The sequence below is a fragment of the Manihot esculenta genome, chromosome 5, assembly GCF_001659605.2.
Source record: "Manihot esculenta cultivar AM560-2 chromosome 5, M.esculenta_v8, whole genome shotgun sequence".
In the NCBI taxonomy this organism is placed as follows: domain Eukaryota; kingdom Viridiplantae; phylum Streptophyta; class Magnoliopsida; order Malpighiales; family Euphorbiaceae; genus Manihot; species Manihot esculenta.
In genome coordinates this window covers 2,026,386-2,043,556 of record NC_035165.2, presented here as the reverse complement: position 1 = coordinate 2,043,556, position 17,171 = coordinate 2,026,386, and the positions used below count along the sequence as shown (strand labels likewise).

Genomic DNA, 17,171 nt, shown 5'->3' with positions numbered 1-17,171 from the left:
TCCAGAGATTTTAAAATTCAAATAAATATTTATTAGTAAGTCTAATAACAGGTCACTATTTCAAAAAAAGAAATGATATAGAATTAGTTTTAGTTAAATAATTATATGATTATTTAATTATTAGCCTCCCTCTACCTTTAATTATGTGCTCGCTCCATTGGGAGATGAACAATAATAGCAAAAAGACTGATAACAACCTAATAATTTAGGCAAATTTGGGTTATTCTGGTATGATTAGAGACGTACGAGAAATTACATGGTAATTTCAGAATACAATCTAACAAATGTAATACTCTTAATTAATAAAATTAAAACACATCACTATATTAATATTTATATTTTTACACTCAATAGTTACACCTTGAATGAGTTGATAGAAACAACTACTAATTACTTATTTATTTTTATTAATTTATCATATTTCATGTTTATTGTATAATTTTCCAAGAAGAAAATCCAATAATATGATTTTATCTCAATTCTTGTCGGGGTTGTTGTATTCAACATAAGGCAAGTTGTGCAAAGTCTGTTCAGACACAAACAAAAACATATCGTCTGCAAAACCTTATTTCAATCAACTTAGTAGCTAATTTATTTAAGACAAAGCTTTTATTCCAATCTAACCATACGTCGACCTAGATAGAGAACTACGGTACCAGACACGAGTTGGTCTCCCAGAAGAGGGTCAAAATTCAAATATTATCCATGAGAATTGACAAGATCTCTGGACACCACAGCATCTTTAATGGATTTGAGAGATCCAATGATGTCATGAATTAGCTGGTGAGGATCAGGAACAGTCTTTTCATCAACCGATAAAACGATGCTCATCTTATTGGCATAACTTTGGAAGTTAATCATCAAACCCTGCAATCAATCAAGGCCATCCATATAGAAGATGACACCATCAATCAATACAAAATCACAAATGCTCAGTTACGTACGTGTGGTTGATTGAAAGAACTCGGAGCTAAGTAAGCCATTGGATGGCCATAAAATCCGATTTCCTCTTGGGGTCCAACTAGATTCGAGAAGCACATTGTCGTGTGACTGATAGTTCTGTGGGATATAGAATTTGCTGTCTGTCCAGTAAAATTGATAACAATCATTAATTAGCCAATCAAAATTTCGTACTTTTTAAATTCATATTAGTACCTTAATGCCAAGAAGCTTAAGGATCATTTCAGCAATGGAGAAAGTGCAGAATGCTTCTAAAGAACGCTTCTTTCGATCAACAGTGGCTTTGGCTTCTCGAACATAATCTATAGGGTCATCTCGTATGGCAATGGTGAAAGGGAGAAGGACATAACCAATCCAGTTCCCCCATTTTGCTTCACCTTCCTTTTCCATCATATCAGCTAAAGCCTGCAAATTTTCTCCACCCAAATAATTCACAATCTCACACTGCAATATCAAGAAGAACAGAAAGAGAGCGAGAGGAGATATGCATGACCTGAATTCCTGAGACAGGTCGTACATTGACAAGAAGAGTTGCTCTGAGCCTGATATTCTTTGGGAGATTATTTTTCATTTGTGTTGGTTCCTCGTTATCATTCTCATTAAACTCGTCGCCTGCCAAATGCGAGAAGCCATAAACACAAGATCATGTAAGATTTCTACTTCTTTAGATTAAAAAGAATTGAATCCTTCCATGGAAGAATCATTATTGAATTTTTACAAAATTCTTGATTCCAAACATATGTGAAATTTTATGATAATTGGAAGGAAATGAATTAGCTACTGGACTTCTCACTGCTCACCATATTTTCTATTAAGATACCGTGACAAGCCAGCCTGTGTGACTCCCAGAGCAACATCGTTCACAGTCTGCAGAAGCTCAATACATATACGACATCTATTTTCATTGTATTAAAACATAATCAAAAGAAAAAAAAATTTTCAGAAATATATTAACTTACAGCGTTTAATGCATTCTTCACCAACTTGAAATCATCCAAACTCACAGTCCGCCAAACAATGCGTCGAGGAGTAAACTCAACACCTGGTGGACCTTTCAAAGGGGTCTCGGTATCCTTCAAGAACAGCATGGTGACCATAAACATGAACACATCAACCATAGTATTCCAGAACAGTTGAATAACCCACCAAACTTTCATAACATACATCCAAAATTTCACTAGAAAACCCTTCTTCTCTTCCTGCTGCTGCTGCTTCTTGACCATCGTAGGAACAGTAGGCAATGCCTCAGGATCAGAGATTTGTCGAGTGCATGCCAATAGAAGAGACATAAGAGAAGTTCCATCGCCGAGAGAGTGGTGGATTCTGAAAACGCCAATGGCCTCAGCATCTGAAGTTTTCAGGTTGAGGAGATGGAGGTCCCAAAGTGGCTGTGATCTGTTAATAATGGTTTTGGTGAGGCTGGAGATATAATCTTCTATGAATCTGTCTGGTGCTTCAATGCTTTCATCTAATTCTGGAACAAGTACGTGCTTGTCCAAATCAACTTCCGTGCGTACCCATTTCATTTCTTTATTATTTTTCTTGTCAATGACCTTCCAATTCATTTTTCAACATATATAATCAGTGCAGAGCTAAAGAAAATCATAAATATTGCCTGAAATTTTGTATTAGAAATGATTATTTGAAGCCTAAAATAGTTCATGGAAAATAATACCTGTAAACTTGAGAAGCGAGGGTGCTTGAGCAGAGTGTGCACCAAGTTGGCTTTAATGACACGCGGATGAATTCGGGTCTTGCAACCCATGATAGCCAGGACGTAGACATTGAAGTTGGGTTCATGGAACAACCGAGCTGCTGGACTCAGTGGTTCTTCTTCAGCGATTTCCTCTGTGTTCTTATTCACTCTGCCTGTTTGAACTGGTTTAAGATCTGGCTTTCTCCATTTTAGACGTTTCTGTGACTCCATCAGGCCAAAAGCTGCAAGATCGAAGATCTTTTCCCTGGAAAAACAAACACAAGTTGAACTCAAAGTTCACCAAGTGCTCGGTTCCATCTTAAATACAGATAAATTAAGAAGCAATAAAGTTTATGTTGTTTACAGGTCTTCTTGTTGACTGCGAGACGAACTCTTTCCCGAGCAAGGAAGAAAACAATGTCCAAATTTAATTGTGGTTACGTCACAATAACCGTGAGCTTTAAATTTTGTGAGAAATTTCAGGATTCATATGGTCGTGTGCATGGATAAAGAGGCGAATTGTTTGACAGGTTCTGCAAATTTAGTGGCTGAAGGAACCAGGTGTCTTTATCACATCAAATTGAACAAACACATAGGATAATTGAGGTTGATATTCCAAACTCCCCCGGTGCTCTGCTGGAGCTTCTGCGAAAGAGGAGGCATTTCTTTTTATCATAGTATTAGACCGGTAATTCTCATTCAGACTAAAAAAATATTTTTATAGAATAAAAATTATTTTTATTAAATAGTTTTAAACAAAAATAAACTAATGAATTTTTTAAAAATTAAAAATCTAATAATAAAATTTTTAATTATTTAAATATATAAAAAACTAGTTCTACTAGCTTGACGCTAAAAAAAAATTTCAAAAGTTCTGGGCATCATGGCCCCCTTCCCCAGCCTAAATCCGTCCAGGCCAGAGAACAATTGTAACTCCACAGCTGAGAGGTCGTGCATAGATTTGTTTGACATCAACAATACAAGAGTAGCCTTTGTCATTCTCCAAGATGGACATTTCGAGTTTTAAGAGAATTTTCAGAGTTATTAATTTTTTTTAAAGGTCATTTTTATGTCAAAATTAAATTAATAATTTTTAAATAAAATATTTACTAGTGAACACATTTATTATTTCAATATGTACGGATTATCTATATAATAAATATATAATTTCTTATTATATATTTTTATGAAAATAAATTATAATAATTACTTATTAAGAAACATATTTAATAATATTAAAAATAAAATTTAAGTTTGATAAATATTAAAATAAAACATATCTAAGAATAGAAGTAATTATGGACATTCAAGCACAGGGGGTGTAGCTCATATGGTAGAGCGCTCGCTTCGCATGCGAGAGGCACGGGGTTCGATTCCCCGCACCTCCATGCTTCTTGGTTTTGTCCTTTTTCATTAAAAAAATTAAAAATTTTCTTTAAAAAAGTCTCATCGTATAAGGATTATTTTATTGGTTTTTCCAAATGTGTAGGTTCTACTAAACAATAATGACTAAATTAAAGGGAGAAAAAAAATATTTACCTCTCCTTTTGAAATTTAGCCACTTATTTAAAAAGATAAATTATTTAAGTTTTTAAATTTTTAAAAATTAATAGTTCGTCATTATTTTAAAAACACTCAATAAAAATATTTGTATATTTTATTAAATTTAACTCTTTGATAGTCTGTGTTAAAAAATTATTAGTAATATTAAAAATTTATATTGTTTATTGTTTTATAATTTTAATTGTAAATATTATTTATTATCTATAATTTTAAATATTTATATTTAATCTTTTTAATTTAAATTAAAATTATTAATTAATAATTTTTATTTTTATAAAAAAACTAAAGAATTACATTTTATAAAATATAATTGATAATTTAATGGTGTTTTGAAGTATGAATAAACTAAATTCTTATATTACTTTCTCATTTGCAAAAGCACATTAATTTATATCAGAGATTATTAATTATTTAACTCCATTTATTTAGTCTATAATTTTAAAATTATAAAAATTCAACTCTATGTAATATATTTTTAAGAATAAAAAAATATTGAATTACAGAAATAATTATTATTTCAGTCCTATAATTTTTTATCTAATTTTTTTATTATTTTAAAATTATTGTTTATTAATATATAAATTGATTATTATAATTTATTTTATTTTATTTTTTAAAAAAATTTAAATATTTTTTAGTATTTAATAAAATTTAATATATTTAAAATAAATATAATTAGAAAATTAATAAAAAAATTATCTTTATTAATATATATAAAAAAATTAAAATGGAAAAAAAATATTGAAGGAATAGAGTATAAAAAAAATTACAGTCTCGCAGTTTAACACTTTTTCTTGGGACAGCGGCCAAGATGTTACCGAATTCGCCAGGATGAAGAATTTTTATCAAATTAAATCTATTTTTTTTATAAAAAAAACTAAAATAACTTCATTTATATTTATCCTAAAATAAACCTTTTGTCCTACCCGATTTTTTTTCAAATTTCTTTCTCTTTTTTTCCAAACCAAAAAACACTCTAACTAAAGACGAGAGGAAATATTTCTATAACAAAATTATCTTTTAAGTAATTATCTCTTTATTTTCTCTTCTTTTATAAATTTAGTGATAAACCTCTTTATTTTCTCTTCTTTTATAAATTTAGTCATTTTATCAATCATAAATTTTCTCACTTAAAATCTTTTAAATTTAAATTTTATATAATGAACGCAATTAAAAAAACAGAATAAATCGGAAATTTGATGAAAGCGCCGATAGCAAAAGTAGAAGGTAGAGTGGTAGTTTCAATTTTAAGATTCGTTAGCCTTGCAATTTTAGGATTCATACCGCCAATGATTTTATAAAAACTTTAATTTTCAATGGACATCTATTAAAGCGTCTCCTCACTAAGTACATCCATCACGGTGTTATGAATCTTGATAAGTCTATAAATCCATCTTTGGACAAGGTGGTTTATTAGATCAAATAGATTTTAAAAGTCAAAAAAATAGAGAATAATATTGGACATTGGACTCAAAGCTACAGTAACTTAATTGTTTGTATTGATAGAGCTACTTGTCTTATTATCACAATAAGATGCTGGTAAGAAAATTTGTATAGCAAGATTGCATGATAAAGTGCTTGATGTTGCTCACACTTGAAACTCTAATTGGTGCAATTTTTTAATGGCTACTGTTGATTCATATTGTAAAAAGTAGCTTAAAAAATTACGATAATTTATAAGAGTGAGTTATTGAAATTACCTATTTGATTATTTTTTAAGTTTCTTAAGAGTCGTTAATTATACCATTACTCATAGAAACTGCAAAATGTGTTGATTACCATAAAAAAAAATGATATGTATTGCCAGTAATTTAAAATATTAATTATTAATATATTATAAATTAATTCTTTTCTTACGCATTATGTCTTCTTTAAAATTTTCATTTCTTTAAAATTTTCATTTCTTTTGTCATATTAATAAATCAAGCACGTTCAAATGGATTTACTTTTTTAATTTTATTTGTGAATAAATTATTTATGTTAAATTTTTCTCAATTTTTTTTATCTATTATTATTTTAGAACTATCGTGATTCTTATATTATTTGAATAGAAATTGTAAATTACCAAAAAAAGAAATTTTTCTCACAGAAAAAAATTTAAATGGATTGATTTGATCCACCTACTGAATCAAAAAGTCCAAGAAATTATCTCTCTCTCGCTTTTCTACTTGGCTGCCCATGCGACTGCATCAATCTCTGCTTGGGCACTTCTGTACAATTCCAGTCTCTTCGCAAGGGAGGTACGTCGCTGCATCACTGCTGGATCCTCGTCCAACAAGGAAGACAACTGTTTTGTCTGAAACATACATATAGATATAGTAATTATTTAGCACCCATTCAGCTGCTACTGCTACTCTCCCATAACACAAATGGAAATTAAAGAAACAGTTGAGAGTCCTCACCTCCTTCTTACCCAACTCTGCAAAGAAATAATCTAGTAAACTACGTTTTGCTTCCCTCACTTGACAATACACAACAGACTTGGGGATTGAATTTCTCAAACTTGCACATACCATGTTCACGTAGGACAGTACATTGCTTCCTGTAAGTTGATAATAACACCAACAAAAAAATCAACATATTACAATTTTTAAAAGCATGTATTCACCCAAAAGTTCGGAGAAATAATTTTCATTCCCCAATCTCTCTCTCTCTCTCTCTCTTTTTTCTATTTTTCCTTCTTTCATTAACAAGTAACCTCCACTAAACACTCGAGACACTTGTATTCCTGAGCAAGATTATCATGGATTGTACTACTATTATTGGGCGTCTTTGAGGTGAATCATGTCTTGCTAAATTAAACATGTAGGTCAGATGTTCTATTATTACAAGGGTGCTTCTAGCCACTTACCAATTCGCCTAAGGTATGAATCATTATATCTGTCAAAAATTGAATGTGTAGGATTTCCACCCTTCTCAACATCTTGAGGAAGCTTCCGGAAAAATTCCACGGTCAAGTAACAACACTCCATATCGACTAGCTGCAAAGTTGCTTTCCTGCTTTCTTCCCTCATCCGCTCCAATGATTCAATAGCTGCATTACTGACTTCCGCTCTCAGAGTGGGATACTGCTTTAATTCCTACAAGAAATAGACAAAGCAACCACTTAGAGGTGAAAATCTAGAAATCCATTAGAAAGCAACTATATTCGAATGAAGATTTAGTTTTCATAAACAAAATTGGATCACTTGTTCACATTACACTAAAAAACTAATGTTTATACGGCAAATGAAGAGCATTTTCCCCCTCTACGTGAAGCTCAAGGAATGTGGATTCTTTTGGAAAGCATCAGCTGTATTCTGAATTCTTGCAATTTACTTGTACGCTTGCTAAAGCAAACAAAAGTATATACTATATATTGACATTGAGGTGTATAAAATTCAATGTGGATCGTTCAAGTAACAATGGAGGTACTTGCCATGGTCTCGCTGATAGACTTCTGAACTAGTTCCTTCAGTATAGCATGGACCTGAAATCATGACAAAGGCAAAGATCAAACTAACTTGCACATTTATGAACTATCTATGCAGGAACAACAAGAACTCGGTAGTGTTGAGAGCAAATTTTTATAAGCAATAAATGAATGCCCAGCGCAAATTAAAATCCCCTACCATTCCTCAAAAAAAAAAAAAAAGTATGCACTGACAACAAACTGGAATTGTCTCTTCATCTGTGGATTCATTTTAGTCATATTGAGAAGGTGAAACTGCCCAAAAGATTAAGCCACTTCACTCTGGAAGCAAAAGGAAAAATTGAAAGAGGGAAAATGGCAATCCGTGCATATACGGAATTCATTTAAAAAGGTCAACTACACAGTGCAAACATACCTCTGAACAAAAAAATGCCTATAATATGATAAAGTATATGTGGAAATAATTGCTACGAATATGAGTACATACAGCATCTACAGCTGCCTCTGCAGGACCTCTGATAGTTGTCAGAGTAGATTCTATCAGACGGCGATAACCTTGTTCAGGAGCAATTAGATGTGGCTGATACCCATCAGCTTCACATATTAGCTTTCTCACATTGTCTATTGAAAGGTGTTTATCAAATTGCAACCTCTTGAGTGCAGCAGGTAACTGATTATCGAACACAAGATAGATTTTATCACCACCGGGACGTCTACAGACAACAGGCATCATCCAACCCAATATCATTTACCAACGGAAAATCATATTGCATTTATTTATAAAAAGAAAACATCACTGTATCAAAATACGTACATTCCATCTAGACGTTCTTTAAATATTTGGTCAAAAGAACGGCATATTTCCATTATCATATATAATTTTCCCTGCATTGGATGAAGTAACAAATTACCCTTGTTTCTCACAAGAAGAATCAAGTATTTTGCAGGTGTAAATTAAGACTGCAGAGGGCAAAATGAAGACAAAATATGTATTGATGAAAGCGCCATCCTACTTCCATCAGATGAGTGATAATGTAATGGAAACCAGCAAGAAATACTAGTGAGCAAAAAAATCAAACAATGTTATATTTAATGCTTACCCCTGCATCAGTAGCAACAGGCTTCCCAAGACGGCTCAATTCTGATTCTAGATCAGAAATAGTTTTGTTGATAAGAGACTGAAGGCCAGGAATTCGAGACTTGATAACTTGTTCCAAATGCTGAAAATTTAGAAACATTTAGCACGATGCACAAAGAAGACAGCTCACCAGAAAAACATTAGCTTGGATTATTGCTATAAGAGAACATTAAGTATTGGATTATCATCTGTAAATGCCGCAAAGGAAAATACATATATGGAGCACACATGACACAAGCGCTCATGTGCATTAGCATTGATGCCCACTTTTGAACTCTCAGTAACACCTCTGTATACCTTAGAAAGCATCTTTCCTAAATGCTCAGAACCCATCCTTTGAGCAAGATGCTGATACTCGGGGCTAGTTTGAAAATACTCCCGTTCTCTACGACGAGCAGCAATCATATCCACACTTTTGTTGATATCAGCTTGAGAGCGGTTAACAACACCAATCCAAGGGAATTGTAGCTTATATGATTTTCCTTCCAAGATCTGTAAAACCCGGAATATTAGGAGAAGTTCATTATAATACTTGAACATTTCCATTTTAGTAAGAAAGACAAAAAGCCCAAGAGAAGAAAAAGACTTTTTAGCTGCAAATCTGAACTATAGTTACTGTACTTGAATAAGATTAGTATGTTATCTCCATCCAATAACAAACATCTACATATCTTAGCATAGCATAAAAACCTAGGAAGAACTGTTCATCACTAAGAGCAGAAATGGCAAAAACATTTTCAGTAACATACTGCCTACACTATTGTACTCCCAATCATTAGTGGTTCTCCAGGGAAAAAGAGAAACCTATTGCCATTATCAGGCTTCAGAATCCAAATAGAAGAACAAACTCTACAACGAATAACAAAAATTAAACAAACGAATTAATGAAGAGTGAACTCACATCAACTGCATCAGTACCCTTGTCCATGAGATCAATCTTCGTTAAAACTCCAAATGTCCGCTCCCCTAAAATTTATCAAATGAATTCAACGCATACATTATATGTAAAAGGATAATTAAGAAATAATGACAAAAATCACTTAGTAAACTCAAGAAAAAAGCCAATTGGAGATAATTAAATGTGTAGAACTCCAAAAAGTTTCACATAAGAAATAATGAATATGTTCAATTTTCTTAAATGAACCAGAATTTTTTCATCTGGAGATATTTGAGTCCTGAAAATCAAACGTAAAAAGTTGAAAGTACAAGCAGAGATGGAAAACGTTATTTAAGCTTTACTGTCCAATTGATAATCATTCCTCCCATCATCATTGCATTGGAATGCAAGTCACAATTTTGAATTCCACTACTATGGATTTTAAAATATTATGTTCCACCCTACTGATACAAATGGATAACTCATTTATTTTCACTTTTCTATATCTTAAGTTTTCAACAGATTGATATCAGCCATCCTGTTTCCTTTGCATTTCAGCATTTGTAGCAAAGCTGACTTGATTGTCAAATTGATTGTATGAATCAATATATTAGGTGGAACATACAGAATTATGTAGGCAAAAGAGCAGCCTGAAGTCTTACCTTTGGGGTCGACTTCACGAGATATCTTAATTGCATCTGATGTCGCAAGATCCTGATTGGCAGGAGAAATTGCCAGAATAATACAGTTTGGCTGCAATAGTTGACAAATATATTTGAATAAAATTCCTTAGAAACCACTCAAAGAAAGTAGCAGCCAACAAAAGCAGATATAAAATCCATCCACCAGAATGTTCTAATTTCAAGTGTTTATGATACATAAAACAGGATGAAAAGACTGACTTCTAATCAGCATTATATTTCACAGAAATCTTATTCAACCATCAATACTGAGGAGTTTTCAGGACTTCAGATAAAAATTTTCATTATGTTGCTAGAAAACTTTTTAGATCAAGTGAAAATATTACCTTCTCAATATATGAGCGGACCATATTCTCAATGTCCTGCACAATGCCTTCTGGTTGACCGTCTATGATGTACATTTGATATATTGTCAGTTAGCTTTATAACAAATGATTATACAGGCAAAACAGAAACATAAATGAGTTATTGATGAATAACTCACCAACAGCCACTTTGGTAAGACCAGGAAGATCAACCAATGTTAAATTCACAACTGCAGAAGTCCAACAGTCATGAAATATATCAGATAGCTCAAGAAGAAGAAGAAATATCACAAATCATTTAGAACAACTAGACTGCTCAGAGGGGAAAATTTTTTGAGGATCAGTGACAAGGTTAGAAACTCTAGATTGCTTAAAGCAAAAAAACTTAGCTTAATGAGGATTAATATTTGATTCTGAACCCTTTAACTGTTGCTCAACAAATCAACCAAGTAACAGATTCTATCGTCATTACTTGGTTTAAAATCAATAGTTCAGATTGATGTAAAATCCAATCTCATGTCCATTGGAAGAATATATGGTGTAATAAGTATTGGTATCTCACCATTTGGGGAATAAATGCTAAGATGGATTGGAACAGTGGAGATTTGTTTGGTGCGGCCAGTCTCTCGATCAGTCTCATCAGAAATCTCCTTCCTCACAGCAGCTACCAAAATACAAGAATGATTAGAAATTAAGGCAGATACATAATGACAGTTGTACCAAATAATTGCAAAAAAATAAAAAAGAAAACCCAAACACAAATTACACATAACTAATTTGGCATCGCATTTGTACCTAGCAGCAGTAAATTCAACAGAAAATGATAATTATTGGCGTGCACACAGAGAAGGGAGAGAAGAGTGAAATTTGCTTATATAGTATACCAAAATCAGTAAACTTCTTCCTTGGGAGATGCATAAACTCAGCGTATTCCCTTCCTTCATCAATTCTATGAAGCTGCAGGACAAGAGGACGTCGAGTAACAATCCCTGCAAACAAAGCATATTACTGCAAGGAGAGGAAGAAGATAATGCCAGCCAATAATCATATGCATGTACATGTTTGTGGAGATGAAAAGAATTAATAGTACAAATTACCTGCCCCACGAGGTAGAAAGTCCTTGCCAACAACGCTCTCCAAGACTGAAGACTTCCCAGAACTCTGCAAACAGTGAAAGCTGTTGATGATTCAATAGAACACTTCGTCGAAAGGACTTGACCAAAAAGAACAACATTTTACGGGTCACTCCTTACTATTGACTATTAAAAGGTCAATCCAATTTCTTCCTAAGATGCTTTTTACAAGTTAAATTTTACCATAAAGCACATAAGAGAAGAAAGTACAAATTTACCAAGATGTGATCACACGAGAAGAAGAACGATCAACTTTGAAGATTTAGGCCAACAAGGAACTCCGGATGTATTCTCATTCATGCATCAAAGAGTGCAAAGGGAAAAATGTAGGATATAAACAAAAACAGAGACAGCATTATGCTTCAGATGAGGCAAAAATAAAATTTTAAACCTAATAGCAAAGCATTCGCAAATTTCCATTGCTATGCAATCAACTAAGCTCACATGCGGCATAGCTACTTTCATTCAAAAAATTGCAGTGAATTGTGCGCAGTCGAAATTGAATAATAAACTCTCTGTTCGAATACAAGTTATAAATACAAAAACATTCAAGCATCTTAGAAATGATTATGGATTCATTTTAAAGAACCAATAAAAACAATTTCACAAGTTGAATAAACTTCAAGCAAAAAGCCAAAAAATAGCCGCATTGTGAGCTCTAAAAGGATTCAAAATAAAAGAATGCACTCTAGAAACGCTAGCTCACCCTGATTTTCAAGCTAGGATACACAGATCATTTAAATGACTGAAATAAAACTAACTGATCCGATGTTATCAAGGGTCCGTAATAAAAGCATATTTTAAATAGATAGATGAGATAAAAGCGACGGAGAGGAGACCTGGCCACCGACGACAGCAATGGCGGGTAAAGAGTCCCAGAGAGTAGGCAGGGCGCTTTCTTCACCGTGATCGCCAAGGGCTGTACATGCCCTCTGTATCTTGTTTACCAGTGATATCAAATTCTCCATCGATGCTTGATTTGTGGTGGCAGGAATCAATCAGAGGTTGCTAAATGGAAGATTACTTAGTTATAAGGATTTCTCGTTTTATTTTCATTTAAGACTCTTTTTTTGTCGTTTAAAGAGGAAGGAAAAAAAGAAGAAAGCGATTGCGTTAATGAAAATGATGAAATAAGGAATCGAAGAAGAAGAGGTTGGCGAGCGAACCGGGAAAATGGGAGTGAGTTCTGTTAAAGATTCAAGAGAGGGAATGAGACCGTGGAAACTTTCTAACGTATTTACATGATTTTACTATATTACCCTTCTTCTTTTAATTGGGCCAGATGCAAAAAGCTAGCAAGGCTTTGCTTCCTTTCCAAACCCACACTTAAGCACAGAGCAAATGAACCATATCCTTTTTTTTTTCCCCTAATACTTTCCCCTCTCATAAAAATATATTTGCTTTTGTTTTTTCTTTTTTCATTTGTCTTAAATTAAAGACCACATTTTTCAGACGATAATTAATTTATTACTTTTTAATATATTGTTATTTTAATATATATTTAAAAAATATTTTTTAAAATTAATATAGATTTTCTTTATATAATTAAAGCCAAGAATAGAAAACAATTAAAATTGAAGTTTTTGGAGTGAATTATTAATTAAATCTAAACCAACTTTCTTATTAAATCGAACTAAATGAAAATTGAAAAAAGAAATTTTTTTAAATAATTTTTTTTTTAAATTAAAAATTAAAAATTTAAATATAAAATATGAAATTTTTTAAATTTATTCAAATATATATACCACCAAATTAAATTTATGGGTGATTATCGCTCTATTGCAATCCTTAATATTCTCATAATATTTTGTGTCATTTACTCAATTTTAACTTTTATTTTATAAATAAATTTAATATAAGCTTAATATTATATGAATATTTTATATTTAAATTTATATATATAATTAAATATACAATCAAAATATAAATATAAATTGAAAAATTTAATAATATTTAAATTTATATATATATATAATTGAAATATACAATAAAAGTATAAATATAAATTGAAAATTTTAATTTGGTAGTGGTTAAACCATATTAAGTTCGTATTTTCTATAGCCTCGCTCCCCCTTCTAACAAGTTTTATCTCATTTTGAAATCCAACAGAACATAAATCAATATTCACCCTTAATATTTATCATATATTTTGAGAAGGATAAATATATGTAAATTTAATAAAATAAATATTTAAAAAGCTTGGAGGCCACTCCAAGTATGAACAGCTGTACGCCTTCCTCTACTAAGAAAGTAGAAACTGTAAAGCAGGTCATTAGGAATATTCGTTTGCATTTATTTGACTAAAAACCCAAAATAAAATTAAAAAAAAAATGCAAATTTGTCAAAAGTATTACTTTAAACGCTATACGTATAAAATGGACACAGCTCCACGCGTTTTCTCTTTCTTCTCCGTTCCTTCTCCCCCTTTCACGAGCACAGAAGTCTTCTACGTCATCGGCGAATTCAGATTAATTCAGTAAAAATTCAAGCCCAATTTAACTTCCGGTAATTCTTCCGTTCTCTTTGGTTCTTCCGGTTTGGTAAGGATCCTTTGTTCCTTTTCTTTTGTCTGCTCTTATATTGTCTATCATTTGTGTAATCCCTTGCAATGAAACCCTAATTTTTGCATATATCGTGATCTCCTAGCCACTGCTTCCAAGTTTTTAGCTATTCTTTTCGTTGCGAAATGTTTCGGCTTTGATTTCCAGATTTTGTTTTTCGGTTTCTTGTATAGAAATTTCAACAATTGTTTGTAGTGTTTTTTGGTCATCTATGTTGTAAATAGATGATCATTAACAATACAAACATGTCTAATTTCTTGTGATTCCTGTATAGCTTCTAGTTTGAACTCCTTTAAATCCAATTCAATTATCGAAATATAAGTGTAAAAAAAACAAAGGGGGGAGAAAATGTCATCTGCTGGTGTAGCTCTCAGTCCTATTCACAGTGGTTCCGTACTTCCTTCTGATTATGTGAACGCACAACCACTCCCCTGCTCTGATGAGTACATCTTCATATATCTCTCAGTTGGGGGCTCTAAGATCCCTATGCGTGTTTTAGAGTCTGATTCAATTGAATTTGTGAAGCTACGAATTCAATCATGTAAAGGGTTTGTTGTAAAGAACCAAAAACTGGTCTGTGGAGGCCGAGAACTATCAAGGAGCAATTCTCTTGTCCGTGACTATGGTGTCACTGATGGGAATGTTCTGCATTTGGTTCTCAGGCTTTCTGATCTTCAGGTTGTAAAGGTTAAGACTGCTAGCAAAAACGAATATACTTTTTGTGTGGAGCGAGGGAGAGATGTTGCATATGTGAAACGACAGGTTGCTAAGAAGGAAAGGGTGTTTGATGACCTTGATGAGCAAGAGGTCGTTTGTGATGGTGAGCCACTTGAGGATCAAAGACTTATTGATGATATCTGTAAATGCAAGAATGATGCTGTGATTCACTTTTTGGTGAGGAAATCTGCAAAGGTTCGGACAAGGCCTGTGGAGAAGAATCTAGAATTGTCTATTGTGGCACCACAGATGAACGATGAAGAGAATGCTAGAAGGAAATATGATGTTGGTGAAAGGAATGATGGGAAAAGTTATGGAGTTGATAGACGGGTCGTACCAACAAAGCCTCCTCATAAAGATTTTCTATTGGAACCGATTATTGTTAATCCCAACATTCAATTGCCCTCTGTGATTTGGAATATGGTACATGCTACCTTTGATGGATTGGAGGGTGGAAATAGTCCAATCAGATCTATGGAGGGTACTGGAGGGGCTTACTTAATGCAGGATTCTTCTGGGCAGAAGTTTGTCTCTGTATTTAAGCCAATTGATGAGGAACCTATGGCTATGAACAACCCTCGAGGGCTACCACTGTCTTCTGATGGTGAAGGGTTAAAGAAAGGTACAAGAGTTGGGGAAGGAGCTTTCAGGGAAGTTGCAGCCTACATTTTGGACCATCCTGAGAGTGGACGCCGATCCTTGTCCGGCAATGAGAAGGGATTTGCTGGGGTTCCACCTACGGTTATGATTAAGTGCTTTCATAAAGGGTTTAACCATCCAGAAGATGTAAATGTCAAGATTGGCTCCTTGCAGATGTTCATGGAGAACAATGGAAGTTGTGAAGATATGGGTCCTGGAGCTTTTCCAGTTAAGGAAGTTCATAAAATTTGTGTGTTTGATATAAGAACGGCAAATGCAGATAGGCATGCTGGGAATATATTATTGAGCAAAGATGCAGTGGATGGACAGACTGTGCTGATTCCAATAGATCATGGATACTGCCTACCTGAAAGTGTAAGTGTTCATTACTTATCCTGCTTATTATTTTTTGGAAACTTAACACGTATCATCTCTCCCTTTATTGTTGATTTTAGCGTCTCTTATTATCACCATCTTTTACTCATTGATTAAGATTTGAAATTAAACAATTTTTGTAGCAGGTTGGATTTGGAGACTCTTTGCCACTGTTGTTCTTATATATTGGTCAATTTATAGGCTTAATCATGTATTCTTGCTACTTGCAGTTTGAGGATTGCACATTTGATTGGCTCTATTGGCCTCAAGCTCGTCAACCTTTTGACTCTAGCACTGTTGACTATATAACATCATTGGATGCTGAAGAGGATATATCTCTTCTGAAGTTCCATGGATGGGATATGCCGGTTCAATGTGCACGCACACTTCGCATCTCCACCATGCTTCTGAAGAAGGGAGTGGAGAGGGGCCTCACCCCCTTTGCCATTGGAAGCATGATGTGCAGACAGACGTTGAAGAAGGCATCAGTTATAGAGGAGTTGGTCGAAGAAGCACAGGATTCTGTTCTTCCAGGCACAGGCGAAGATGCATTCCTTGAAACTGTGTCGCACATCATGGATCATTACCTTGATGAGATTGCTGGATCTCTGCCTTGATGGAGTGCTAATTGTGGAGAACATGGGTATGTATGTGTGTATATGTACTTATGTGATCGTACATACCCATTTGTTGGGGTTGGGGGTTTATTGAATTGTCCATATAGTTCTTTGTCCGATTTCTTATTCTTCTATGTCGGTAGATTTTTTTTCTTTGTGCAAGAATTTACATCTCCGAATTTTATTTCTCGCGATAATTTTGATAAAAATTCATTATAACACCGCTAAACTATTTAAAAAATAAAATTAGGATAATTTTATAATCCTAATGTAAAATGGCGTGACTGCTGCGTAGTTAATATATTATTATACATAATATACATATTCTATGATAGAAACTTACCTACTTATTTTACTTGGTTGAATGTTCTCTCTAGATTCAACTTGTTTTACAAATGCTACAGGAGATCAATGAGGGATTCCTTATTTATAACTCGTACCTTTGAAAAAAACAAAATAAAAATCAACAGGACAGCA

At 33.1% G+C, this 17,171-nt stretch overlaps 3 protein-coding genes and 1 non-coding gene across 8 annotated transcripts; 2 read left to right on the top strand and 2 right to left on the bottom strand.

The window, feature by feature from the left end:
- Window positions 1–435: 435 nt before the first annotated feature.
- LOC110615154 (wax ester synthase/diacylglycerol acyltransferase 11) lies at window positions 436–3,358 on the bottom strand. Of its 2 annotated transcripts, XM_043956573.1 has the most exons (8): window positions 3,021–3,358; window positions 2,636–2,921; window positions 1,920–2,513; window positions 1,761–1,827; window positions 1,454–1,572; window positions 1,156–1,365; window positions 945–1,082; window positions 436–867 (listed from the first exon to the last, which is right to left on the bottom strand). In XM_043956573.1, the coding sequence occupies exons 2-8, from the start codon at window positions 2,885–2,887 to the stop codon at window positions 700–702; spliced, it is 1,548 nt and encodes a 515-aa protein (XP_043812508.1). In that variant the 5' UTR covers window positions 2,888–2,921; window positions 3,021–3,358; the 3' UTR covers window positions 436–699. The 2 variants fall into 2 exon arrangements, with proteins under 2 accessions (XP_043812508.1, XP_021612569.1); XM_021756877.2 differs by lacking the exon at window positions 3,021–3,358 and having other exon boundaries at window positions 437–867; window positions 2,636–2,996.
- A 613-nt stretch (window positions 3,359–3,971) lies between these two features.
- On the top strand, window positions 3,972–4,044 carry TRNAA-CGC. The gene has a single exon. It is a non-coding gene; the product is annotated as a tRNA-Ala (tRNA).
- Window positions 4,045–6,280: 2,236 nt separating this feature from the next.
- LOC110615008 (dynamin-related protein 5A) lies at window positions 6,281–12,992 on the bottom strand. 4 transcript variants are annotated; one of them, XM_021756712.2, is made up of 16 exons: window positions 12,625–12,992; window positions 11,750–11,813; window positions 11,537–11,641; window positions 11,215–11,316; window positions 10,832–10,882; window positions 10,674–10,735; window positions 10,309–10,399; window positions 9,671–9,735; window positions 9,067–9,261; window positions 8,732–8,851; window positions 8,446–8,516; window positions 8,119–8,344; window positions 7,638–7,688; window positions 7,071–7,299; window positions 6,622–6,761; window positions 6,281–6,515 (listed from the first exon to the last, which is right to left on the bottom strand). In XM_021756712.2, exons 1-16 carry the CDS (start codon window positions 12,751–12,753, stop codon window positions 6,384–6,386), a joined length of 1,833 nt encoding a protein of 610 aa, XP_021612404.1. In that variant the 5' UTR covers window positions 12,754–12,992; the 3' UTR covers window positions 6,281–6,383. The 4 variants fall into 4 exon arrangements, with proteins under 4 accessions (XP_021612404.1, XP_043812436.1, XP_043812435.1 ...); XM_043956501.1 differs by having other exon boundaries at window positions 11,750–11,829; window positions 12,004–12,763; XM_043956500.1 differs by having other exon boundaries at window positions 12,004–12,763.
- Window positions 12,993–14,130: 1,138 nt separating this feature from the next.
- On the top strand, window positions 14,131–16,891 carry LOC110615549 (phosphatidylinositol 4-kinase gamma 4). The gene is made up of 2 exons (XM_021757459.2): window positions 14,131–16,077; window positions 16,308–16,891. The coding sequence occupies exons 1-2, from the start codon at window positions 14,695–14,697 to the stop codon at window positions 16,692–16,694; spliced, it is 1,770 nt and encodes a 589-aa protein (XP_021613151.1). The 5' UTR covers window positions 14,131–14,694; the 3' UTR covers window positions 16,695–16,891.
- Window positions 16,892–17,171: the final 280 nt, after the last annotated feature.

Bases quoted from the DNA above. Each gene is read 5' to 3' on its own strand.
- LOC110615549 (XM_021757459.2), top strand. From the start codon at position 14,695: ATGTCATCTGCTGGTGTAGCTCTCAGTCCTATTCACAGTGGTTCCGTA. The intron at 16,078-16,307 runs GTAAGTGTTCAT...TGCTACTTGCAG, and splicing joins GATACTGCCTACCTGAAAGT to TTTGAGGATTGCACATTTGA.
- LOC110615008 (XM_021756712.2), bottom strand. From the start codon at position 12,753: ATGGAGAATTTGATATCACTGGTAAACAAGATACAGAGGGCATGTACA. The intron at 11,317-11,536 runs GTATACTATATA...GTATTTTGGTAG, and splicing joins GAAGAAGTTTACTGATTTTG to CTGCTGTGAGGAAGGAGATT. The intron at 10,400-10,673 runs GTAATATTTTCA...CAACTATTGCAG, and splicing joins TCCGCTCATATATTGAGAAG to CCAAACTGTATTATTCTGGC.
- LOC110615154 (XM_043956573.1), bottom strand. From the start codon at position 2,887: ATGGAGTCACAGAAACGTCTAAAATGGAGAAAGCCAGATCTTAAACCA. The intron at 1,366-1,453 runs GTCATGCATATC...GAAAATTTGCAG, and splicing joins GACCTGTCTCAGGAATTCAG to GCTTTAGCTGATATGATGGA. The intron at 868-944 runs GTACGTAACTGA...GATTGATTGCAG, and splicing joins GTTCTTTCAATCAACCACAC to GGTTTGATGATTAACTTCCA.